This window comes from Macaca fascicularis, chromosome 4 (assembly GCF_037993035.2).
Source record: "Macaca fascicularis isolate 582-1 chromosome 4, T2T-MFA8v1.1".
NCBI classification, from domain to species: domain Eukaryota; kingdom Metazoa; phylum Chordata; class Mammalia; order Primates; family Cercopithecidae; genus Macaca; species Macaca fascicularis.
Window position 1 is genome coordinate 162416889 of NC_088378.1, and position 27769 is coordinate 162444657.

The 27769-nt window shown below is 43.8% G+C and overlaps 1 protein-coding gene across 8 annotated transcripts in view; it reads right to left on the reverse strand.

Moving 5' to 3' along the window:
- Positions 1 to 27769, reverse strand: part of GCNT2 (glucosaminyl (N-acetyl) transferase 2 (I blood group)) — a 109134-nt gene that overhangs the window by 68723 nt on the left and 12642 nt on the right. For 3 of the 8 annotated variants that reach the window (XM_005554070.4, XM_045390498.3, XM_074038890.1), the window contains exon 1: positions 4228 to 5345. The exons of 4 other annotated variants lie outside the window; for them this stretch is intronic. In XM_005554070.4, the coding sequence (XP_005554127.1) occupies positions 4228 to 5146 (919 nt within the window). In that variant the 5' untranslated portion in view covers positions 5147 to 5345. Of the gene's footprint in view, positions 1 to 4227; positions 5346 to 22549; positions 24706 to 27769 lie in introns of those variants that run through there. One more of the 8 variants, XM_065544444.1, reaches the window with a different exon arrangement.

Here is a 27769-nt window from a genome sequence, read left to right on the forward strand (position 1 = left end):
GAACAATTTCACAAAGCGTAAAGCAAAAATCTAAATGGCTTCAGGTGCTCTGCCTTGGGGAAGGTAGGCAGATGAAAATGCTGGAAGAGCCGGGCGCAGTGGCTCACACCTATAATCCCAACACTTTGGGAGGCCGAGGTGGGCAGATCACCTCAGGTCGGGAGTTCGAGACCAGCCTGACCAACATGGAGAAACCCCGTCTCTACTAAAAATACAAAATTAGCCAGGCGTGGTGGCTTACGCCTGTAATCCCAGCTACTCAGGAGGCAGGAGAATCACTTGAACCAGGGAGGTGGAGGTTGCAGTGACCCGAGATCTCGCCACTGAACTCCAGCCTGGGCAGGAAGTGTGAAACTCCGTCTCAGAAAAAAAAAAAAAAAAGAAAGAAAAAAAAAGAAAATGCTGAAAGAATAGCCAGAAGAGCTAGAGCACATGGGCTCTTCTTAAAGTGACTTAGAGCAATCATTACAAAGATCAGAGATGTTACAAAACATAAGGGCGCACCGGAAGTCAGGGGAAGTTACTGCTGTCACAGCCTGATGCTCTGTAGGGTGGGTTGGAGAAATCTGTGATCCTGGAGAATTTCCTTTGAGAATGTGGCCAGAAAGGAGGCAGCTGGACACCCCATCTGTGCACTAGCCACACAGAACAGAAGGACAGCCACTCTACCGGCTTCCCCTGAAGAGGAGTGTGAGACTGGGGCCCCTAAGGACCTCTTTCTGGCCTGTTCCATCACCATTTCTAACAGTGTGGAGGGAGCCTAATGGTTGAAAACCAAAAGAGAAGTCACTCTCAGTTGAAAGTCACCAAGAAAAAAAAAAGGCAGTGTGAAGCTCTGTGATTTAGTGCTACTTCTATGAATATCCCTTCTCTTCAGTCTCGCCAATTCGAACCGATTTTCACTTTGTTTTCTGAAACTATCTAATCTAGGGTACTAATCATTTTCTTGGTCATGTTGCTCTTGGGGGTGTTTTGGGAAACCTGAAATGCCTGCACAGGATCTTGCTAACACATTTTAATTTAAGGTGTTTCGGAGAAAGGGAGGCGGTCGCTTTGAGGAAGAAATGGACAGCACCGCCTGCGCGTGCACGTTGGCAAAAATATGTTTACGCTGTACGTACAGAAGAATGTTTCCCCTTAAACCATGACATTGAAAATAGAAGAGCTCGGCCTGGCGCGGTGGCTCCCGCCTGTAATCCCAGCACTTTGGGAGGCTGAGGTGGGCAGATCGCCTGAGCTCAGGAACTCGAGACTACCCTGGGCAACACGGTGAAACCCCGTTTCTATTAAAATACAAAAAAATTAAACGGGTATGGTGGTGGAGGCCTATAATCCCAGCTACTCAGGAGTCTAAGGCACGAGAATCACTTGAGTCCGGGAGGCAGAGGTTGCAGTGAGCCGAGATCGCACCACTGCACTCTAGCCTGGGCTATAGAGTGAGACTCTGTCTCCAAAAAGAGAAAACAGAAGAGCTGATATTGATTAAAGGCTGTGTGGTTATATAAGAACCAGATTCACATGCCAAATCTTAAATCACAAAGAATGTTCAAGTGTAAAACCATGAGAGTTACTCGAGCGTGGGATTAGATTTTCCATTGCCTTTGAAGGTAGAGAGAGGCACCGCTCTGGCTAGAGCATTTGAAGATTTGTTTGCTGTAATTCACTTGTAATTTGTGAAGGCCCTACCTAGAAGCAGGATATCCTTTCTCCCTGAACCAGGATGTTGCCCAGAGTCTAAGAAAGGAAAGAGACAAAGCCCCAGGACATAGCACGTTATCCTGAAAGGCATGTCTTGCAGAATCAGACACGACAGACCACTGACATGGGCCGTACTGGCCTTTCTCTCCAGGCAGTTGCTCTCTGGAGGAGCTCTCGCCTCCGATTTCTGCAAGGGAAATGGGATGCACTTCCCAAAGCTGGTGGGCAGTACATGATCCAGGCTCACCAGCACTTCCGCCTTTCTCTACAGATTCCTAGTAGCAGCGTGCAAGGTCTTTACATTGTTCTAGACATTGTGTCTTCTGCAAAGAAAGGTATGTGTAGGAATGAAAGGGGTCTTTCTACCTGGGTTCCCCATTTTGTAGCTGGAGAGATTTGAGGTCCCATGAGGTTCTGTGATTTACATGGGGTCATACTGTTGCAGTGAGAAGGCAGAAGCCAGCATGCCATGGCATAAACCTACAGCAAACAAGGTGGTCTCTCCTATACCCATCTAGATACCATTCTCTCCTCTACCTATCTAGATGTCATTCTCTCCTCTACCCATCTAGATAGCATTCTCTCCTATACCTATCCAGATATCATTCTTTTGGTCTCCCAAGAGATCAGAAAGGGGTAAGGAAAAAAGGGGAATTCTTTTTCCCTTGATTTTCTTGTATTATTTGACATTGATAAAACTGACCAGGCTTCTGGCAAAGTAACCACAAATATTTACATTTATTAGAAACCAAAACCCATGTTTTTCTTAAAAAAAAAAAAGCAACAGTTCAGACTTTTGTTAACTTACGAAATGCCCTCATCTCAGCACAATACTTATGGAACCACTTGACTGGGACCCAATTTTTATGAATTTTAAAGGAAGAATGAAAATAGAAAGGGAATATTTAAATATGAAAATCAGCTCCTAAGTACCTAATTCTCCTCAATGATATGCAAATGGTAGAAACAACAGATCAAGAGCGAAGAGAGGATGAACCCAGGGAGGGGCAGGTGCGGAAAGAGTGTGCGCAGCGTACAAGTGAGCCCCCTTCACCAGACAAGCCACTCTGGGATTCAGACACCAGCCATGGTATTTTCCAGAGAATGCTGGCGTGTTTATTGCCCAGCAGGCCCTGCCCTGCAGCCTGAGAGCACCTACCAGCCTTTCCAAGTTGGCAACCCCCCAACAGCCAGAACAATGATTGCTTTTCTCTTGCTATAATAATGCTGTCTAGTTCATCAGAGATCCATTTTGTATTTTTCATTGAGTCCAAAGCACGTTGTTTCCTTCAGAAGAAATCCTATCATGTTTTATACACTTTAAAAAACAATCGGTCTGGTAAATTAGTAAAGATAGGAAAATTCGGATGAGAAAGCCAAGAGTTTCTCCTAGAATCTCATTATTTTATCTGAAATAAAATGTATTTTTAAAAATGCTACACATATAAAATGGCACATGCATGAGTCCAAATATTTCTCAGCTGAACAGTGTCTTAGGGAGACAGCTCTGGTGCCATAGTAAAGCCTCATGCTTTACCATTCATTCACTCACTCACTCATTTATTCATCTCGTATATACTTATTGAGCATTTACTCTCTGTTCTAAGCACTGAGGAGCAGTTAATGAGATAGAAAATAACCCTGGCTTCATGGAACAAATGGAGAGAAGACCTAGAACAAACCCATGCAAATAGGTAAATATCCTAATTCCGCACGGCGGAAAAACTCTTTAAAGGAAAAGCAGGGTGGTGTGCTGGTCAATGAGGGGGAGTATCAGCACTGCTGACACCTGAAAGCTGAGATCTGGCTAAGGGGGAGGAGGCTGTGGAGGCCTGGAGTAAGCAGGAGGGTGGCCAAGGCAAAGATCCTGGGGTAAGAGCAAGCTTGACAAATTTAGGGGAAAGAAAGAACAGCAGTGTGGACTAATAGCTATTGTGGTAAAGATGTAATACGATGATGTGTGCAAAAGAACTTAACGGACCACAGAGTGATACCATGGAAAGGTATTACTTAGTAGTGCTAGAACATGTGAATTATCACATAAAGAACATCATTCTGGGCCAGGCATGGTGGCTCCTGCCTATAAACCCAGCACTTTGGGAGGCCAAGGCGGGGAGGATAGCTTGAGCTGTGGAGTTGGAGACCAGCCTGGGCAACATAACGAGACCCTGTCTCCACAAAAATTTCTTTAAAAATTAGCCTAGCGTGGTGGTGTGCACTTGTAGTCCTAGCTACTCAGGAGGCTGAGGTGGGAGGATTACTTGAGACTAGGAGGTCCAGGCTTCAGTGAGCTGTGATGGCACACCTGCACTCCAGCCTGGGCCACAGAGCGAGACCCTGTCTCAAAAAAAGAAAAAAAAAAAAAAAAAAAAAAAAGAACATCTTCTGCATTTAGAAAGGACTAGAGTGAGAACTACATATATTCATTCCGGTTTTCATCTTCTACTTCCTAATAAAAAGTGGCTGGTTATTCTAAAGACCTTTCAAATATGACACATTTCTTTTCGTGAAATACGGAGTTGTACGTACCTGGAATCCTATTGAGTGTCACCCAGAAATGCTCATCAGGACTGAAAGTGTCCTTGGACCACTGGAGCAAAGCAACAGCCCGTGGGTCATGCAGAACAAAGTTGGCAAACTCTCTTGACAGAGCCACATAGGCAGAGCCAAAGTAAATCGTGAGATTATGGGGGGGAGGTGGTTTCAACGCTGTTGTTCTTATCACATATGAAAGCTCTTTGCCCAGGTGCTCTTGGTGGACATATTTAGTCCGTCCAATTGCATGAGCTGGGGGCAGCACCCCTGGGGTGATATTTTTACCTTTAAATCCTTTCAGATACTGAACTATTTCCTTGTTGGTTTTCAGGGGGAAGTCTTGCCCACAGGTGTTGATAACGTACTTCCATGAGACCTCCAAGGCAGAAAGATCTTTGATGCAGTTCAGGTCAGCCTGGAGCCTGGAGATCCCACCATAGACAACCGGTTCCATCTTGGAAGCCAGAAAAGCGTTTGGGAAGCAGCTCAATAGTTGCTCCACCGCATCTTTAAATTCGGTTGTTGCTTTTTCATCCACATGAATACAGTAGATATTTTGGGGCATGTAAATAGCCCTGAAGAGCCTTGCAAAGGTGTCAAAGTGATGATGGATGACCATTATATACGCCAAGGGAAAGTCATCTTCTTCCTTAGATAAAGGGGCTGTGATGTAGTGGCTCTGGGTCAAGTATTCCTTGCAAGAAGACTTCTCATGGATCATTAGTTTGTTTTTCCACAGGAAACGTGTTTTTCCATTGATAAAAGATGTGCAAACTTGAGTCAGCATCAAAGGGTCTGAGATATTTAGCCTCTGGAAGCTTTGATCTCCCCCAAAATTGAACACAGAGAAGACGATAAAAATAATTACACTAGAGACAGAAATTACAAAGAGGTAACGCATTGATAAAGGCATGCCTCAAAGAAGGGTGAAATGTCCGAGACCGTCACAATCTGTAAGTCTTTGTTCCAAACTCACTCGTTTCCCTGAGTTCTTATTTTGGGACATACTCCAGTCACTCCTGCCCTGTTGCAGACGCTGGGAATTGATTCCGCTTCATCCCGCGAGTCCAGCTGCTGTCTCTGTCCCCGTGCCGATATTACAGCCAGATCCCGCCTCTCTCTCAAACCTCCTTTGTTTAAATCCCCGTGGCAGGTTGCTGAAGCCCAGCCTTCCCTCCTCCCTCTGCCTCCCCGTTTGCATCTGCTAGCTGTTTGGCTAAAACTCCGGTAACTCTCTTTCCCCCGGCAGATTTAGTTTCCCAGATCTCTTGTCTTTCATTTCCCATGCCACTCCCGCCCCCTGGTTATTGCCATTCAGGGAATGAGCGCAGTGAAAGCCAGAGTTGAAGTGATGAGCTCTGGCAGGCGTGCTGCTTCCTGCTAGTCCCCTAGCAGGCGGCTGGACTTGCCCTCTCTTGTTCGTGGCAAGGATCCACAGCCTGGCCTCTCGGCTCTTCCAGCGCAACCCACGGGATAGAAAATAGCTTCTGTTTTCCAAAGCGCTGTTTCATGAAACCTGACACAAGCGACATCTCAAATAGAAGAAAGCCTCATCCACCCCAGCTCCATTGTAATGCTTTTTTGCCCCACCCCACTGTTTTTCAAAACAAGAGCTTACTGGAGGAGGAGTTCCTGTCCCAGGGGGTCTGAAATTGCTGGGGCACCTTGGGCTCCACACTGAAACGAACCCCTCTCCTCTCACTTCCAGCATCGGCTGTGGTGTTTGTATTAGAATACTGGGGTCAAACGAACAAGTCGTGAGCTACATCCACTGAGTTAGATGAGACCTTAGAACTTCATGGGAAATCATTTCAATCTTGGTCATAAATGATGCTCAGACAGGGGAGCATCATTTTTCTTTAGGAGTAGAATACGCAACAACCTAATATTTAAAAGCATTATTCGGAAGAACAGCTTGGGACTGGATTTTTCTTTATCATAAATTTTAGATCATTCTCTTTGCTCTACTCCATAGAAGGCACTAAGAATTAGATTGATCCGCTTTCTCATTTTCTTGTTTTCTACTTGACCTAAAAATCCATCATGACATTGAATGCTCAGAAGTGTCATATGCCTGCCCAGTTAAGCTTATGGACCCCCTAGGAAGTGAATGTTGTTATCCCCTATTTGTAAATATAGTGGTGTTCTGGCCAAGGAGTAAGTATCAAGCTGTTTTACTTGGAAGGTTCTTGCCTTCAGCTTTCCACTTTCCCACCAACTAATTTTTAATGAAATGTAGATGAATGCATTTTATGTGGTATCCTCTTGAAATGGCTTGCAAAACACCAACTTAACCATTGACTGCCTGCCCATTTCCCCTCACTGTTTACCTGACCTAAACAACTCAGTGCCTCAACCCCAACACCTTCACTACCCCACCCCACGAAGAAAGAATGTCCTTTAATGCACATTTTCTTCCATTTGAAAATTCTCTACCCTGCCATGAATGGAATTGATAGGACAACACACGGATTCCTTGCCTTCACAATGGGCAGGAAAGCCAGTGCTACTCTCATGGGATTCAGGGCACCCTGAACTCCGACAGAATGACACATCATTTCCTGAGCACACTGTCGCTTCCATTCTTCTAGCTCTCATTGTTTACATTTTTCATGAGTTTCCAGCTTGTACACTATTTTTCTCCCTCCCTTACCAAAGTCTCCTGAATAAACTCTCTATATAACCCACCTCTGGATTTTTAGATCAAGTAGAAAACAATAAAATGAGGAAGCAGATCCATCTAATTCTTAGTGTCTTCTACGGAGTAGAGCAAAGAGAATGATCTAAAATTTATGATAAAGAAAAATTCAATCCCAAGCTGTTCTTCTTCTGAATAATACTTTTAAATATTAGGTTATTGTGTATTCTACTCCTAAACAAAAGAGCGATCTTGTTTGGCAAAGACTTGTGGCTAGAATGAATATTAAAATAGTTACAGTTTGACAAAGCATTCAGTGCACATAACTTAATTTGGGCAACAGAGTCTGTTTACATTATTGTTTCCAACTGGCCAATAACATGGGGGTTTGGATTTATACAAACTTAGGAGACAGATATTAATAGTATTACTATATTAAGAAATATAGACACTAACCAAATTAGGAATGTTCATGATACTTCTGTACTCAATCCAGTACTTCAAATGGCATTGTTTGTGTGTTGAAAAATACAGTCGATTTTCCTCCCAGCTCTTTTGTCTGTCCTTGGCCCAATTTTCTCCACTCTCAGATTCCGGTATTAAAAAATCTTGACAGGAGAACTTTAAAAAAAATAACTTATCGTATTAGAGGAAGACTGTTACCTGTTACCTTTCTTTTCTAATAGGCTGTACAACCTGCTTATCCAGACACCATGCACTTTTTTGCTACTGAGACCGAACAAGTCAGTCCTCCCAGCCTGCTTTAACTATAGCTGAGGACAAAGTTGACACTAGCCAGCCATGCCTTGTCACTCACTTTGGATACAGTTATTTCCAAACTAGCCAATTAATCAGGCTAGACATGTTAACACTCCCCTGGGGCCATCTTAGAGGCTTTCTCTGTGTTCCATTCAGAAGTCTTTTATTTTGCAGACATAATTTGAGGTATGTTTGCTTTTTCTTCCTTTGAGGCAGTGTCTGACTCTGTCACCCAGGCTGCAGTGCAGTGGCGCCATCACGTCTCACTGCAGCCTTGACCTCCTGGGCTCAAGCAATCCTCCTGCCTCAGCCTCACAAGTAGCTGGGATTACAGGCATGTGCCACCACGCCCAGCTAATTTTTGTATTTAAAAGAGATGGGATTTCGCCATGTTGGCCAAGCTGGTCTTGAACTCTTGGGCTCAAGCGATCCACCCACCTTGGCCTCCCAAAGTGCTGGGATTACAGGCATGAGCCACCATGCCCAGCGTATTTAATGATTGTAGATCACTTAGGATGATATGTAGAACATAGCTCCAAAGTGAAGACAGTATCCTTTCTTTGAAATGACAGAGGACTTAGAATCTCAATGAATTAAAATAATCATAATCAAAGGGGGGAAAGATTGCCTCCTCCATGTGCTCAGCACCTCTTGGCTTCCCATCTGAAGGTCAAGGTGCGAAAGACCTGGGGAAAGCTGAGTTGGAGGCAGACAAAACTAAGAGTTTGCTACCTGCCAGGTTAAGTCAACCAGTGAGGGAGGTGGAAACAACCTTGCATAATGCACTAAAAATCTGGGACTTCATCTCCTTGCCAGAGGAGCACCTCCAGGCAAGGCGTGCCAGCTGGAGGAGGATTGTGTCCACATTCGCTCATGCATCTTTCCTCTATTTAATTACATGTACGAATGCAAACTTCATTACACCCTCATAATTGTTCTGAGACTTGTTTGTCTATTGTCAAATAACCACCATCCTTTAGTTGGGAAAGGACTTGAGGGGACACAGGTTTAAGCAGCAACACTAGACATGTAAAGTTAAATGAAAGCAAAGATGGCACTGAGAAGACTGGCTCTGAGAGAGTTTGTTAAAGTCGTGTCGAGAGGCTCAGCTGCACTGGCAGAAAGGTTAGGTAAATGGGCTGAGATTGTATCCATTCTGATGGCTTTCCTTGGAAGGGTATTTTTATGTGGTTTGCTTTGTTATTGAAGAAAGTCAAATGACTCAGGGATTCATTCTTAATTTTAAAATACAGGGATTTGTTTTTTCCCCAACCTAAGAGTAAGACATGGAAAAGTAGAGAATGCTGGCAGTCCAATTCATTTTGGAGAACCTGTTAAGTACAGTCATCCCTTGGAGGACCTCTGAGGATACCAAAGTCCACAGATGTATAAGTCCCTGATATAACATGATGTAGTATTTGCATATAACCTATTCACAGCCTTTCTTGTACTTTAAATCATCTCTAAATTACTTATAATACCGAATACAATGTAAATGCTGTGTAAACAGTTGTTATGCTATATTCCTTAGGGAATAATGCCAAGAGAAAAAAAAAAAAAGCCTGTAAAAAGCCTGTACATGTTCAGTAGAGAAGCAACCATTCTTTTCCCCGCCCAAGGTTGAATCCGAGGATTCAGGACCTGGGAAAACAATGCTGAGGTTGGGTGAATCCAAGGATTTAGGACCTGGGGAAACAGTGCTGAGGATGGTTGAATCTAAGGATTCAGGACCTGAGGAAACAGAGTGCTGACTGTAATTCTGTTCTGGGTGGCCAGGTGGTTTATACATTTTTTTTTTTTTTTTTTTTGAGATGGAGTCTTGCTTTATTGGCAGGCTGGAGTGCAGTGGCATGATCTCGGCTCACAGTAACCTCTGCCTCCCGGATTCAAGCAATTCTCCTGCCTCAGCCTCCCTAGTAGCTGGAACTACAGGTGCATGCCACCACGCCCAGCTAATTTTTGTATTTTTAGTAGAGACGGGGTTTCACCATGTTGGCCAGGATGGTCTCGGTCTCTTGACCTTGTGATCCGCCCGCCTCGGCCTCCCAAAGTGTTGGGATTACAGGGGTGAGCCACCGTGCCTGGCCGTAAATTTTTTTTTTTTTTTTACACGATAATGATCATGATACTAACGTGAAGAAAGAAGACATTTCCAAAGCACATCTTTAACTAAAACAACAATCCTCCCATAACAAAGACATTCTCCAACTGGATTCCCTGAGGAAAATCCTGCTTCTCTGGAGGCCCAATCATTTTACTTTCTATACCATTCATCTAATTAGCAACAAAAGAAGTTGTTGTCTAGATCACAGAACCCAAAGCATTATTTTAAATTCTCATCTCGGGCAGGGTGCAGTAGCTCACGCCTGTAATCCCAGCACTTTGGGAGGCCGAGACGGGAGGATCACCTGAGGTCAGGAGTTTGAAACCAGCCTGGCCGACATGGTGGAACCCCCATCTCTACTAAAAATACAAAAATTAGCCGGGCTTGGTGGCGGGCACCTGTAATCCCAGCTACTCGGAAGGCTGAGGCACGAGAATTGCTTGAACCTGGGAGACAGAGGTTGCAGTGAGCCAAGATGGCGCCACTGCACTCCAGTCTGGGTGATAGGAGAGAAACTGCATCTCAAAAGATGAATAAATAAAAAATAAAAATTTAAAAATAGCCAGGCGCGGTGGCTCATGCCTGTAATCCCAGCACTTTGGGAGGCCAAGGCGGGTGGATCATGAGGTCAGGAGTTCAAGACCAGCCTGGCCAAGATGGTGAAACCCCGTCTCTACTAAAAATACAAAAGTTAGTCAGGCATGGTGGCGGGCACCAGCAGTCCCAGCGACTCAGGAAGCTGAGGCAGAGAATTTCTTGAACCTGGGAGGCGAAGGTTTCTGTGAGCCGAGATCGCACCATTGCACTCCAGCCTGGGCAACAGAGCAAGACTCCATCTCAAAAAATAATACTAATAAATAATAATAATAATTTAAAAATAAAAAGATAAATTATCATCTCAGAGGCGGGAAAGAAGTTTAACATGCAGAATTTTAAAGACCCAGGTGGCAAGTCCAGAGGTGATCTTGCCATCTGTGTGAGCTGGTGTAATCTGCACCTGATTTTGATGCAGCAAAGTTACCATGGAAACACTTCCTGGATGCTGAATGATGCCAAGCAAATACCTGCAAAAGACTGTATACAACGTATTTAAATAGGCAAATGTTAAGGCACATGTGGCTAGGGGCAGTCTTCTATTAGCATACATCTAGCAATTGGAAATATGAAAATCCTGACATTTGGGGCCTTGGAAAATGAAAAATAAGTTGCCAAAAATAGGTCATGGCCAATGAACACCTCAAGACAAGACTTACCACTGAATTTACTTGTGGAAATTGTTTAACACTGGGAGGGTGACTGACTCATTAATTGTGTTACCAAAACATTGGTCTCCACAACTGTCAGCCATATTGGGTGTGTCTGTAGCTTGAGGATAAGGATAGTACTGATCAGTGGATTGCAAACTTTACTTTTACATCTCATCACCTGGAGAAGCTGTAGAAATACAGGTTACAGGGCCCTAAGAGTTCAGTAGGTTCCAGGTGAGTTTAATAATTTACATTTCTGACAAGTGTGGTGGCTCACACCTATAATCCCAGCACTTTCGGGAGGCCGAGAGAGAGGATTACTTGAGCTCAGGAGTTTGGGACCAGCCTGAGCAACATAGTGAGACCTTGTCTTTACAAAACCATTAAAAAGCCAGGCACAGTGGTGCATGCCACCTACCTGGGAGGCTGAGGTGGGAAGATCACTTGAATTTGGCAGATCAAGGCTGCAGTAAGGCATGATGGTGCCACCGCACTCTAGCCTGGGTGACAAAGCAAGATCCTGTCTCAATAATAATAATAATTTGCATTTTGGTCCCAGATAAAGCTGAAAGTACTCATCCTAGGACCAAAGTTTGGGAGTCAAGGGACCAGAGACCAAAATTATTTGACTTTTTTTTTCCTCAATGACCCCATCTCTACTTTCCCTGTAACTAATATATTGTAAGGAAAAAAAAAAAAATGTTAGGCCGGACGTGGTGGCTCATGGCTGTAATCCCAGCATTTTGGTAGGCCAAGGCAGGTGGATCACCTGAGGTCAGGAGTTCAAGACCAGCCTGGCTTACACGGCGAAACCCCATGTCTACTAAAAATACAAAAATTAGCCAGGCATGGTGGTGGGCGCCTGTAATCCCAGCTACTCGAGAGGCTGAGACAGGAAAATTGCTCAAACCCGGGAGGAAGAGCCCAGATTGTGCCACTGCACCCCAGCCTAGGCAACAAGAGCAAAACTCCATCTCAAACAAACAAACAAAAAATGGGGTAAACAGTACTGTACAATTTGGAAATACTTTGTAAACATGAACTCAAATGATGGATAATCTAACCACTACAGCAAAATTTACTATGGAAAACTAATTGGTGGCAGTAGTGGGAGAAAATGAATACACAAACAGCTGGTGCTTATCTTTAAATGAGAGAAGCCCTGGTTACAAGTCATCTCCCAAACGCCATCTCTAATTACTACACACAGCAACCACATCTAGGCACAATCCATATTTTACAAAATACAGAACAGAATTATTTAACAATAAACACTGCTGCATTGAGTAGTGGGCATAAGCTGAATTCGAAAAGGGTGTAAGAAAAGGATTTTTAAAAAGAGACAGAGAGCTACTCGGGAGACTGAGGCAGGAGAATCGCTTGAGCCTTGGAAATGAATGTTGCAGTGAGCCCAGATTGTGCCACTGCACTCCAGCCTGGGTGACAGAGCGAGACCCTTTCTCAACAAAAAGAGAGAGAGAGAGATTGAGAGAGAGAGAAAGGAAGTAAGGCAGAAAATACCAACTTAATTCATGAAGATATGGAGCAACGGGAATCCTCATGCCCTGATGGAGGAGTGTGAATTGGTATGACAACGTTGAAAAACCAACAATGTCTACTAAAGTCGAGCATATCTATATCCTGTGACTCAAAATTCCATTCTCCAGTATTTACTCAACAGAAATGCAGTATATTCATCAAAAGCCACCTAAGTCAAGATTCACTGTGGCCATATTCATAATAGAGCCAAACTGGAGACTGTGGTGGGCATTCCACCAACAGCAGGGTTTCTCAGCCTTGGCACTATTGGCATTTTGGGCTTGAAAATGCCATGTTGTAAGGGCTGTGTGTTGTGGGATGTACTGCTCTGTGCATTGTAGGATGTTGAGGGGCACCCCTGGCCTCTACCCACTAATGCTAGTAGCACCTTTTGCTTCCCTCCCTCGACCTCTGACAACCAAAAATGTCTTCGCGCCAGGCGCAGTCGCACACGCCTGCAATCCCAGCACTTTGTGAGGCTGAGGCACGTGGATCACGAGGTCAGGCGTTCAAGACCAGCCTGTCCAACATGGTGAAACCCCTTCTATACTAAAAATACAAAAGTTAGGCAGGCGTGGTGGCACGAGCCTATACTCCCAGCTACTCAGGAGGCTGAGACAGAGAATTGCTTGAACCCAGGGGGTGAAGGTTGCAGTGAACTGAGATTACGCCACTGCCTTCCAGTCTGGGCGACAGAGCGAGACTTCATCTCAGAAACAAACAAACAAACAAACAAAAAAACCTCTTCAAATATGGGTTCTTCTCTCTATGCAGCAATGAGAATGAATGAAGAAGAAATACAACTGCCTGCAACAAAAAAAGGTGAATCTCACAAACATAATGTTGAACAAAAGCCAGCCAGATAGAAAAAACAACGCATGCTGTATATTTCCACTTACACAAAGTACAAAAACAAGGTTTTATATATCTAGATTATACCAGGAGTGGGAGGCGGCTGCCCTGGCAAGTGGAGTGGATGGTAATAACAGTGTACCAGGAAAGTATGACTTACGACGCTGATAACTGGCATTAGGTGCTAGACTCAGAAGGTCACTGGTGTTTGCCCCCAGTCACTCAGGTAGCAATGGCTGACCTAAGACCTGAATGTGAACGGCTTGGCTCCCAAGCTCTTGCTCTTTTATGCATCCTTTTGCAGTGCCCTTTCTGGGAGGCCCAGGAACATCTTGGTGTCAGGGCCCAGATCCGCTTCATGGCAAAATCCTGAGACATAAGGAGAACTGTGGTGTTCGCTTTCATTTATTTACTTTCAATTTTTTTTTAGAGAGAGGGTCTCATTCTGTTGCCCAGGCTGGAGGGCATGGAGTGCAGTGGCAAGATCTTAACTCACTGCGGCCTCAAACTCCTGGGCTCAAGCGATCCTCCTGTTTCAGCCTCCCAGATTTTGATCTCTAAATACCATTCTCTATTCAATAGAACCAGGGCTTCCTTCTTGGAGAGAATGGCTGATTGCAAGACTGGGGCAGGTTAAGTGCAGGATTAGCTTGGAACATCTCTGCCAAAAAGAATCACGGGGACTTGTTGAAAGAACACACAAGCCAGCTTGAACAGGCTTTCACTGGCCAAGTCTGGAACAATTTGAGCAGTAAAGTAAGTAAAAAGAGTACTGGATTATAACCCATTGAATAAATAGAAATCTAACTCCCTGGAGATATAAATAAATAAGCCAACACACAGAAGAAGAGATTGCTCTACCTTATAGTTGAATGTCAACTAATAAACATAGAAGAAGGATGAATTTTATTTAAAAATCATGATTTGGTAACTATCACAGTAAAAATTGAGTCAGGCAAGATCCAATGAATGGCAAAACTGGGGAAGGATTATTTGATAAATAGGATATCTACTTAGTAATAAATAAAAACACTTCCTAGCTTTTCACTGAAGAAATGTGTCAGGTACTATCTTAGGCAACTGATAAAAAGTCATCATCATCATAAGGCTCTACAGCGTTATTTTTGCCATATCTTTGCCTAAAAGGTATAACCTAAATCTAATCATGAGAAATCACCAGAGCTGCACTCTTCAAAAATGAGAAGATCTTAGAAGACAAAGACAGACTGAGAAATTGTTCCAAACTGGAGAGATATGATGGCCAAGTTTAGCTCAAGATTCTTGATCAGATCCCAGATTTGTGAAGGACGTGATGAGTATAACCATGCATACTGGAATAGGGTCTGTGGATTAAATAGTAATGCTACTATCACTTGATAGTTGTACTGTGGTTACGTGGGGGTGGGTGTCTTTGTTGCTAGGAAATATGCTTTGAAATTTTAAGGGATAACTTGCAAATAGTTTAAGAAAAATATATGAATAAGAGAGAGGGGAGAATATGATTAGGCAAGTGTACAAAATATTATGGTTTGGGAAACATGGGTAAAAGGTATACGAGAGCTCCTTATACTATTCTTGTAAGTATAGTAAGTTTGAACTAGTTTAAAATAAAAGGTTGAAGGAAATCTTTGTGATCTCGGGATGGCAAAAATTTCTTAAGGTAGGACATAAAATCGTGAACCACAAAAGAAAAAAAAGGTATAATGATTCCATAAAGCATATTTTTATATGTGGATGGGTATGTCATAGATTACCAACATATTATTAATGTTGATTATCTCTGGAAAAAGGATGTATACAGAGAAGGATGAGGAAGTATGGACATGTTTTATTTTTCTTAATCTTTTGTGTACTATTTAAATTTTTAAAATAAGGATATACTACTTTCATAAAAACCAGCTTTAAAATATAAATAATAAATAAAAGGTTGAAAACCTCTCTGAGATGTTTCAACATTTTATAGATCTTCAAAGAGCAGTATTTTCTTTTCTTTCCTTTTTTTTTTAAGACGGAGTCTCACTCTGTCACCCAGGCTAGAGTACAGTGGCGTGATCTTGGTTCACTGCAACCTCCAACCCCTGGATTCAAGCGATTCTCCTGCCTCAGCCTCCTGAGTAGCTGGGATTACAGGCACCCACCACCACGCCTGGCTAATTTTTTTTGTATTTTTGGTATAGACAGGGTTTCACCATATTGGCCAGGCTGGTCTCAAACTCCTGACCTCAGGTGATCTGCCCGCCTCGGCCTCCCAAAGTGCTGGGATTACAGGCATGAGCCACCGCGCCCGGCCAATATTTTCATTAAATAAGTTGCATAATTTACAGGAACTTCAGACAAGCAGTATGTAGATTAGAATGATCATGAATTAGGGGTGAAACACACTTAGATGAAGTAATTTTACCTTTTGAAGCCTCAGCTTCCTCATCTGCAAATTGGAGATAATAACCATGTTCCTCAGAGGTTTTCTGTGAAGTTCAGATGAGTTAACCAAATAAAGCATCAGTGTTAGTCTCTCTGCTCTCTCTTTGATAAAATATTTGTCCTATAGAATTTCCTCTTTAGGGCCGGGCGCGGTGGCTCAAGCCTGTAATCCCAGCACTTTGGGAGGCCGAGGCGGGTGGATCACGAGGTCAGGAGATCGAGACCATCCTGGCTAACATGGTGAAACCCCGTCTCTACTAAAAATACAAAAAACTAGCCGGGCGTGGTGGCGGGCGCCTGTAGTCCCAGCTACTCGGAGGCTGAGGCAGGAGAATGGTGTGAACCTGGGAGGCGGAGCTTGCAGTGAGCCGAGATCGCACCACTGCACTCCAGCCTGGGTGACACAGCGAGACTCCGTCTCAAAAAAAAAAAGAATTTCCTCTTTAGAAAACATTTACATTCCCATCAACAAAACGGTGCCAGTGTTAGAGTTGCCTAGGTTGTCTGATTGATAGAAATTGTCTGACTCAACAAAATTAACATAGGATATTTATTAAAATGTGATTCCACCTAAAGATCGATACTCTATTAACAGATATGGCTCTTCCCTGCCTTTTATGACCAAATGGAAACTGCCTTTCTGATATTTTGAAATCTAGTGTTTAACGTGGGATGAGTTATTCAGTAAGGAAGTGTTTTTCAACGATGACACATATTGAAAGCAATTAAAGTTGACCCTTGGCAAATATTTATTTACAATTGCTTACTTTATTGTAATAACACAGTATATAATTGTTACTGGTAAAACTTCTGGTCAACAGCAGGGTTTTTTTGTGTTTTTTTTTTTTTTTTTTTTTTTTTTGAGATGGAGTCTCACTCTGTCGCCCAGACTGGAGTGCAGTGGCATGATCTCGGCTCACTGCAACTTCTGCCTCCCAGGTTCAAGCAATTCTCCTGCCTCAGCCTCCCAAGTGGCTGGGACTACAAATGCACACCACCATGCCCGGCTAATTTTTTTATATTATAGTAGAGATGAGGTTTCACCATATTGGACAGGCTGGTCTCGAACTCCTGACCTCGTGATCCGTCCGCCTCAGCCACCCAAAGTGCTAGGATTACAGGCATCAGCCAATGTGCCCAGCCAACAGTAGGTTTTTAGTAGTTAAGTTTTTGGGGAATCAAAAGCTATACATAGGTTTTTGGCTACACAGGGGTTCAGTGGGCCTAACCCCCACATTGTTCATTGGTCAGCTGCATTTGTCTGACACCTGCAGTTAGAATGGACACAGCTGCTCTCAGCCAGAGGTATCTGGCCAAAAGGTTTCAACTGCCCTGGGTTTTGCCTGCCATATATGCTGCTGAGACCAAAGTGTAGCCTGTCTGTAACCCAGTCCCAGCACGTCAGCATGCACAGACATGGCAGGGAAGCTCAGCAGTGAGGCATAAAGAACAGCAAAAGAGGCTGCCTTACAGAAATCAGTTTAAGAAGCTAAAAACACACATTGGGAAAAAATTACACATGGGGAAAAGATCAAGTCATTTCTAGCTGCCCTTGGAACTAGACCCTGAAACCTCTGGAACAACTCCAAGTTTCTACTTTCAGGCCCCACATCTTGTCAACAGTGACCTATCATTGTAACTGATTTCATTCCTTAACCTTGCCTTTTCTTTAATTTCATTTCCCCTGCCATCTTAACCATCCCTTGTACTGCTTGGGAGCTGAAAAGCAAGGAAGCCTTACACCCTACTCCACTGCTGGCTTTTGCCTGAAGACACTTGAGTCTCCCAGACCAGGACTAAACTCGGGAAAGTCACGAGAACAGCTAAAAACAGCTTCACATGGCTCAGTATTTGAATGGAAAATTCTACAAGGGTGACTGATTTACCCTTCATGAAAACTGTTATGATTTTTCACCAAGGCACGAAAGAGGTTAGGATTGCAACGATCATAGGAATTTGAAGTTCACTTTATTCCTAATAAGGAGAAAACTAGAAAGAGACACATTTATGAATCCTTCAAGGTAAAAACAAAAGAACATGAAACCCTGTCAGACACTCCTAAATTTGTCAAGCTCAGGAACACAAAAGGTAGTATTTAAAGCAGCAAAAATCACTAAGGAAGTTTGGAGTGAGCCGGCTTGATGTGGATTTAAACAAAACTCTTAAGTTTCTAGGTGGTCAAATGTACATAGCAGAGACCAATGAGCACCCACAAAAATGGAGACCACAGCCAAGGGACAGCTCTTGCAAAATGGAAAAAAGCCAAAAAAGTAAAAGCAAAAAGCACCAACTAGGACTTCAGCACAAACCCTTCAGCTCATCGTGCAAGAGCTGAGAGGAAAAGGACATAGACTAGAAACACAAGATACAGTTTTATTAGAAAGGAGGGAGCTGTACCCACTTGATTCTTAAAAAGAGGGATGATTGTTTACATAAAATCGCAGAAAAGGAATCGAATCACAGTAACTACATATTAGGATTAAATTGCTTTGTTTATTTGTTTATTTATTTTCCCAGCAGCTCTCTGACCATCCCATTTATTTATTTATTTATTTATTTATTTATTTAGAGACAGAGTTTTTGCTCTGTCGCCCAGGCTGGGGTTCAGTGGTGCAATCTCAGCTCACTGCAACCCATGCCTCCCAGTTTCCAGTGATTCTCCTGCCTCAGCCTTCCAAGTAGCTGGGATTACAGGCGCCCACCACCACACCTGGCTAATTTTTTTGTATTTTTAGTGGAGACGGGGTTTCACCATGTTGGCCAGACTGCTCTCGAACTCCTGACCTCAGGTGATCTGCCCGCCTCCACCTCCCAAAATGCTGGATTACAGGCGTGAGCCACTGCGCCCGGCCCCATTAATTAATTGATTTAATGTTTTATTTTATTTTATTTTGTTTTATTTTATTTTATTTATTTATGAGATGGAGTCTCACTCTGTCACCCAGGCTGGAGTGCAGTGGGGTGATCTCAGTTCACTGCAACCTCTGCCTCCCAGGTTCAAGCAATTCTCTACCTCAGCCTCCCGAGTAGTTGGGATTATAGGAGCCTGCCACCACACCCGGCTAATTTTTTTTGCATTTTTAGTAGAGATGGGGTTTCACCAAGTTAGTCAGACTGGTCTTGAACTCCTGACCTCGTGATCCACCTGACTTGGCCTTCCAAAGTGTTGGGATTACAGGGCTGAGCCACCATGCCCGGCCTATTTTATTTTATGAGATGGAGTCTTGCTGTCGCCCAGGCTGGAATGCAGTGACGTGATCTCGGCTCACTGCAACCTCTGCCTCCTGGGTTCCCGCAATTCTCCTGCCTCAGCCTCCCAAGTAGCTGGGATTACAGGCGTACACCACCACGCCTGGCTAATTTTTGTATTTTTACTAGAGATGGGGTTTCACCATATTGGCCAGGTTGGTCTCGATCTCCTGACCTCAGGTGATCCGCCCACCTCAGCCTCCCAAAGTTCTGGGATTACAGGCGTGAGCCACCAGGCCCGGCCCATTTATTTATTTTTTAAATGAGTCTTAGCTATTTTCTTGGTCATAGGATTTAGGAGTTACAGACCTAAACTAACATTTTGTCCATATAGTGTGTCCTTAATTCAATGTCAGACAATTTCATCTCCTAATAGACCCCATTTAAAATTCAAATGTAATCATCTTGACACTGACACTTACTAGCTGGGTGTCCTTGGGCAAGTAATACAAACTCCATATCCCAGTGTCCTCAGCGATTGCAACAATCTTAATTCAAAGAAATAATGTCCAAAGGGCACTTGGTCCTCTTCTAAGAAAATATATCAAAGGCCAACAAGTACATGATGTCCAACATCGTTGTTAATTAGGGACATGCTAATCAGAACTATAAGAGGATACCACTTCACACTCACTAGAAGGGCTAAACTAAAAAAGATAGACAATAACAAGTATTGGCAAGGATGTGAGAAAATTGGAACCCTCATACACTGCAGGTGGGCATGCAAGATGTTGCAACCCGTTGGAAAACAGTTTAGCAGTTCCTTAAAATGTTAAGTATAGAATTCACATAGGAGGCTGGGCGCAGTGGTTCACACCTGTAATCCCAGAACTTTGGGAGGCTGAGGCAGGCGGATCATTTGAGATAAGGAGTTCAAGACCAACCTGAACAACATGACAAAACCCTGTCTACTAAAAATACAAACAAATTAGCTGGGTGTGGTGGTGTGTTCCTGTAGTCCCGAAAAGGCCATCAGTTTAGTGCCTGGCATTGTAAGATCTTAAGGGATGATGATGACTGGCAAGCCTTCTAGAAAGGCTGTATGGTGTCTAAAACTGGGGCTGGAAACAGCTGTAACTCTGTCAATCTGTTGTAGATTCTGTCAGTGACTTGGACGGTAGAAACCTATTTTTTTTTTCTTTTTTAATTTCACATTGCAGGTCTTATTAGCAGAAAACTGCTGTATTTGTATGAAAGCAACAACACAATTTATTTCATACTAGCAACATAAGGTGAATTTGAATTCAATCTGACACCAAGCTTTGTGTGGGTTGAGGCTCACAAAGATATAAAGCTCCCTACTCTCCAAGACTTTGCTTTCTGGCAGCAGCAACAGATGATTAAACCGCAAACCCTAACAAAAGTGACAACAAAAAGTACTTGGGGCACAAAGGACAAACTGCTCTGCCTGGGAGTAGGGGCTTGTCAATGATTCAGGAGCAAGAGCAACTCAACTGGATCCTCAAAGACAACCAGGATTTTTGCAGGCCAAGAAAAGCCTAGGGGGAAAACTGGCTCAAAGGCAAAGAGGTCTGTTTGAATTCCCTGAATTGAATTCAGAGTCCCTTGAATTCCCTGCAATTACACAATTACCTGCCAAATCAACTACTTCAACTACATTTTCTGAATATTTTAAATCACATCCTCTCAGGGCCAAAATAACTCTGCTAAATTCCCTTAATTAATGATTTTACTTTTTTAGACCTGAACTAAAACATACAGGAATTTGACCCAGCAATCTCTTAGACCCAAAGGAATATAAATCATTCTGTCATAAAGATACATGCACACATATGTTCATTGCAGCACTATTCACAATAGCAAAGGCATGAAATCAATCTAAATGCCCATCAATGATAGACTAGATAAAGAAAACGTGGTATATATACGCCATAGAATACTATGCAGCCATAAAGAGGAACGAGATCATGTCCTTTGCAGGGACATGGATGAAGTTGGAAGCCATTATTCTCAGCATACTAACGCAGAGACAGAAAACCAAACACCACATGTTCTCATAAGTGGGAGCTGATTGATGAGAACTTATGGACACATGCAGGGGAACAACACACACTGGGGCTGGTGGGGGACGTGGCAGGAGGGAGAGCATCAGGAAGAAGAGCTAATAGAGACGCTGGGCTTAATACATAGGTGATGGGATGATCTGTGCGGTAAACCACTGTGGCACACGTTTACCTATGTAACAAACCTGCACATCCTGCACATGTACCCCTGAACTTAAAATCAAAATTGAAAGAACAAAAGCAACATACAAACCCAGTCCTCAAATGCATGCAGGGTAACTGATACTGACCCTAGCAATCAGCTGACTAACAACTCCCAAAGGCAGCCCACACTCCCAAGCGTGTTTGCTAATGGATTTAGCATAGGTGGCAGCAAAGGATGTGTGTCCTTTGGAAAAGTTGGTGGAGGTGATGAGGGAGCTGGGGTTTAGGTTTAAGAATCCCACCCTGTCGACTGCTTAAAAGCTGAGCTAGAATTGAAAAATCAGAAAATAAACTTCCTGTAATGCTGAAGGGGAATTTTCTCCATTTGTAGAGAACATTTTATTAGACACGCAGACCATTTCTCTCCCATGTCTTCATTCCTCATGCAAAGTGATATTGGAAGCCCACTCAGTGATGAAGCTGGATAAAAGTCTAGGTCCTGGGCCAATCATTCGGTTGCATGCTCACATTTGGTGTGTTGGTGGTGGGGGGTGGGCAGGGCCCCGGCGTAGAGGGGACTGAGATCCACAAATAGTTAAGATGCAATGGAGGAGGCGCTGCAAGAGAAGTGTGGATAAAGTGGGGGCAGGGGAGCTCCTTCTGCAGGAGTGTAAAGCAGCTGAGGCAGTGACTTTTCAACTGGATCTTGAAGAGAACTGATGAGATGAGAATGAGCAGCAAAGATAAAGAGTATTCCAAGGCCGGGCGCGGTGGCTCAGGCCTGTAATTCCAGCACTTTGGGAGGCCGAGGCGGGTGGATCATGAGGTCAGGAGATCGAGACTATCCTGGCTAACACAGCGAAACCCCGTCTCTACCAAAAATACAAAAAATTATCTGGGCGTGGTGGCGGGCGCCTGTAGTCCCAGCTACTCGGGAAGCTGAGGCAAGAGAATGGCGTGAACCCAGGAGGCAGAGCTTGCAGTGAGCTGAGATCGCGCCACTGCACTCCAGCCTGGGCGACAGAAGGAGACTCTCTCTCTCAAAAAAAAAAAAAAAAAAAGATAATGAGCATTCCAGAACAAAAAGACAGCATGAACAAGGTTGTGGAGGCCATTGGCTTCGAACCAGTCTAAAGTGAGAAGCCTGGCGAGGTAGGAGGCTTTAGTCACAGAATGCTGCTTCCCGGTACAAGACTACAGACAGGTGACATTGCTAAGAAGAATTATACCCGAGGGGACCTCTGCAGCCACATACCTAATTTATTCCCGTCCCTCCCTCCCTCTTTCCCTTCCTACCTTCCTTCTTTTTCCTTCTTCCTTTTCTTTTTTTCTTTCTTTCTTTCTTTCTTTTTCTTTCTTTCTTTTCTTTTCTTCTTTCTTTCTTGCTTTTCTTTCTTTCTTTCTTTCTTTCTTTCTTTCTTTCTTTCTTTCTTTCTTTCTTTCTTTCCTTCCTTCCTTCCTTCCTTCTCTTTTCTTTTTTTTTTTTTTTTTTGAGATGGGGTCTCACTCTGTCACCAAGACTGGAGTGCAATGTCATAACCACCCCTCACTGCAGCCTCAACCTCCCATGCTCAAGTGATCCTCCTGCCTCAGCCTCCCAAGTAGCTGGGATTACAGGCATGTGCCTCCACATCCAGCTAACTTTTATATTTTTTGTAGAGATGGAATTTCACTATGTTGCCCAGGCTGGTCTCAAGCAATCCTCTGATCCTCCTGCCTTGGCCTCCCAGTGTTGGGATTACAGGCATAAACTATCACGCCCCTCGTCACATACCTGATTTCTAACAAAAAATTAGACCTTACACTTTCAAAACCAAATGTAAGTGGGTTTTGTTTTTTGTTTTAGTTGCACATTGAATTTTTAGAATAGTAACATTAAAACCTCAAAAATCAACACCTGAGAAGTTCATCTGTTGTCTCTAAATTTAATGAGTTTCTATGATGTGCCAGGTATAGTTTGCATATTTTCTGATCCTTCAACAGTCCTACAAAGAGATATTTTATCCCCAGGATATAGATAAAGACTCAGGCTCAGTGAAATGAGTTAAAGTTAAAGAGAGATGAGGGCCGGGGCGCAGTGGCTCATGCCTGTAATCCCAGCACTCTGGGAGGCTGAGGTGGGCAGATCACCTGAAGTTAGGATTCGAGACCAGCCTGACCAACATGGAGAAACACCGTCTTTACTAAAAAGGCAAAAAATTAGCCAGGCGTGGTGGCGCATGCCTGTAATCCCAGCTGCTCAGGAGGCTGAAGCAGGAGAATCACTTGAACTTGGGAGGCAGAGGTTGCAGTGAGCCGAGATCGCGCCATTGCACTCCAGCCTAGGCAACAAGGGCGAAACTCCATCTCAAAAAAAAAAAAAAGAGAGATGGTGAGCTGTAGAGACAGGCTTTAAATTCAGGCCTGTTTGTTTCTAAACCCCACCAGTGAGTGTGAGCTGCCTTCTAACTCTCATAGAGAGTAAACAAATCTTTAGACTATTTTTCCAACCCATTTACCAGTCCACTTAAATCTTAAATGCATTCTAATTGATGTCATCTGACTATACTCCAGCTGGGCCCAACCCTTAATTTTTTCTTTCTCATCAATCTACTTTTAGCTTCCTCAGTATAAAATTAAGATAGGTCCCCATAGGAAGAAACACTATTTTTTGGTTTTAAAAAGGAAATTGCTACCTGAAGGAGCAACAGAATATTAAAACAGGGTCACATCTCTGATTATTCCTCTGAGATCCCAGAAGATGGTATAATTGGCAAAGCAAAACTATTCATATACATTAACATTATTATGTAAGCCATTTTCGATGGTAATATATATGGATATATAAAATGCATATAAATCCATTAAACTACATATTGGGGCAATTTCTGATCTGGGGAAATTACAATCTTTTTATAAACTCAATAAAATGTCAAAATCATTAGCAGTCCTCAGTTGTGCTGTGTCACTTTATGACTTTCAGCAACTAAACCTGTTATTCCAGAACGAAACATAGATGCCATCAGATCTATCAGGGTTTATATTTAAGGTGTCATGGGTATGAATTCAGGAAAGAATAAAGAGAGTCCCTGACTTATATGAGTTCAACTTATATATATATATATACACACACACACACATATATATATATATATATATATATATATATTTTTTTTTTTTTTTTTTTTTGAGATGGAGTCTCGCTGTTGTTGCTCAGGCTGGAATGCAATGGTGTGATCTCAGCTCACTGCAACCTCCACCTCCGAGGTTCAAGCTATTCTCCTGCCTCAGCCTCCCAAGTAGCTGGGATTACAGGCACCCACCACCATGCCCGGCTAATTTTTGCCTTTTTAGTAGAGACGGGGTTTCACCATGTTGGCCAGGCTGGTCTCGAACTCCTGAAGTCAGCTGATCTGCCTGCCTCAGCTGCCCAAAGTGCTGGGATTACAGGCATGAGCCACCCCACGTGGCCATTAAATGCATTTTTGATTTCTGATATTTTCAACTTGCAATGAGCTGGCAAGGAGGAAGAAGAAAGTAAAGAGTGTGAGCTACAGAATGCCCAAAGAACAAACTCAGTGATCAGTGAAGAAGGTAGACAAAGATAAGATCACTTGCAGGTTAAACTCTTCCTTTCTTATTCTAGGGAAGTGCTAAAACTAATGCCATTGTTTTCTTGATCATCTACCTATTTAAAAAATGAAGTCTGTCAGGCCATTTACCACCATCCTAAGAAACCGTGTTTCCCTGAGAAGAGCTCTCAGGTGGCCAGGCATGGTGGCTCACACCTGTAATCCCAGCACTTTGGGAGGCCGAGGTGGGCGGATCACCAGGTCAGGAGTTCGAGACCAGCCTGGCCAACATGGTGAAACCCTGTCATCTCTACTAAAAAGGCAAAAATTAGCCAGGTGTGGTGGTGGGCACCTGTAGTCCCAGCTACTCAGGAGGCTGATGTAATAGAATCGCTTGAACCCGAGAAGCAGAGGTTGTAGTCCCAGCTACTCGGGAGGCTGAGGCAGGAGAATCACTTGAACTCAGGAAGTGGAGGTTGCAGTGAGCTGAGATCACGCCACTGCACTCCAGCCTGGGTGACAGAGCGAGACTCCATCTCAAAAAAAAAAAAAAAAAGAAAGAAAGAAAGAACTCACAGGTGTCCCAACTCTCTGATTTCCTTTTCTAGAAGTTGACAAAAATCGGTATTTCTGGCAGATATAAAAAACAAAGATTGCTTAAGCAGAACTAATAGTAAAAATCCCCACATTTTCCTCCCCTTCAAGTCTGTCCATTCGCCCAGCATCTCAGAAGTTCTGTGCGCACGATTGGTTTGGGGCATAGCAATTCCCTCTGCACGCAGTAAGACCCCAGCCACATCCCTGGGGATAAAGGATGAGTTCCCAAGACCACCTTGATTCGGATCTGCCCTTCTCTGCTCCCAAAGTTGCATCTCTCAAGGTCTTGGCACGTGGAACCACAGCATTGCATTTTTACTTATAGAGGAATTAACGGGATATACCAGCCTCAAACAGTGACAAAGAGTCAGGCCAGTATGGACTCTACAGCAAATAGAAATACAATGAGCCACCCACATTTAGGGTTCGGGGAAGATGTCTGCCATGGAATATCAACAGGGCCGGTCCACAGGCTGGCTCCAGGGGAAAAACAAATTGGAAGCAGGGAGGGTCTGTCTTCCGGGCACTCAATCACCTGCGAGGTATCTTCCTTTCTCTATTCCTTCCCCTTTGGACACCTTGGCACTCCTTCTTCCTCCCACCCCCAGCAAAGCCTGCTCCCAGGAAAGGCTGTTTTTGCATTCATTCCTATTTTAATGTGAGTTTGAAATAAACTCCCATGGAGTTATATGCAAAATATTGCTTTGTAGCAAGTGAAACAGAAATCACTGGTCAGTTTTGAAATGTGTAAAATCCAAGGCACACATGACCAATGGAATAAACTCACTGAATGTCCCTATCACAGGCAGAGCCATCCAACCCAGAGGATCCAACTCAGGAGGAAAGTGGGAGGTGGATGAATTTGCATCTTGGGCTTATAAATGGAAATCATCCACAGCTGAATCAGACAAGAAACTAAAAGGCATGCCATCTTGTTGTGGACCAGATTAAGGGTAAAAGACGGAAACGGGGAGAGGAAAAAAGGAGGGCAGGAAGCCCTAATTTCACAACAGCTAGTGAGGCTTCTTGGACATCTTTAAAGCCATATGTGAACTCCCTCTCTGTAACACTGTTCTCCTCATGGGCACCTTCACCTGAGCAGGCCATGCAGAGAGTCTTATCCTCTGAGAGGCCTCCAGAGGACCTGCTGCTTCTTAAGGGACCTCTTAGGTACAGGGGATGGACCATGTTTTTGTTTGTTTGTGTTTCTGAGACGGAGTCTTGCTCTGTCCCCCAGGCTAGAGTGCAGTGGCACAATCTCGGCTCATTGCAACCTCCGCCTCCCAGGTTCAAGCGATTCTCCTGCCTCAGCCTCCTGAGTAGCTGGGATTACAGGTGTGCACCACCACACCTGGTTAATTTTTGCATTTTTAGTAGAGACGGGGTTTCACCATGTTGGCCAGAACTGGCCTCGAACTTCTGACCTCAGGAGATCCCCCTGCCTCAGATTCCCAAAGTGCTGGGATTGCAGGCGTGAGCCACTGTGCCCGGCCCCATGTTTTGCTTTGCTTGCTTATTTATTTATCCATTTTTTGAGACCGAGTCTCACTCCGTTGACCAGTCTGAGTGTAGTGGTGCTATTGCAGCTCACTCTACCCTCAACTTCATGGGCTCAAGCAATCCTCCTGCTTCAGCTTCTCCAGTAGCTGAGACTACAGGTGCATGCCACCATGCCTGGCTATTTTTTTATTTTTTTGTAGAGACAAGGTCTCTGTGTTGCTCAAGCAAAGCTTGAGACTCCATCTTAAAAAAAAAAAAAGAGCAGCATGGAATCTGGCAGATACCAGGGGAAGACATAAGAAGTAGAAGCCACAGGGTGGAGGAGCCCATAAACCAGGGGAGGCGCTGAAGCACAGGCAAGAATTTCAAATAAAGTAAAAGAAGCAGGCAAAGCAAGACCAGCAGAGGTGGAGACTCTGCGACATGAGGATGGCCAACATCTCAGTGCCGCTAGGGCAGCAGAGCCTGACTACTATACCAGCAATGAGGATGCAAGGTCCACCTCCCCTGCCTGTGGTCACAGCCACATGCCACATGCAGAAGTGATATTTCAAACTGAGTTAAATAAAATACACTCTTTTTTCTTTTTGAGACAGAGTCTTGCTCTGTCGCCCAGGCTGAAGTACCATGGCATGATTTCGACTCACCACAACCTCTGCCTCCCGGTTCCCTAAATCGCTGAAGCAATTCTCCTGCTTCAGCCTCCCGAATAGCTCACGTTACAGGCACAAGCTACCACGCCTGGCTAATTTTTTGTATTTTTAGTAGAATTGGGGTTTCACCTTGTCGGCCAGGCTGGTCTCAAACTTCTGACCTCAAGTGATCTGCCTGCGTTGGCTCCCCAAAGTGCTGGGATTACAGGTGTGAGCCACCACACCCAGCATAAAATACGTTCTTTAAATTCATATCAT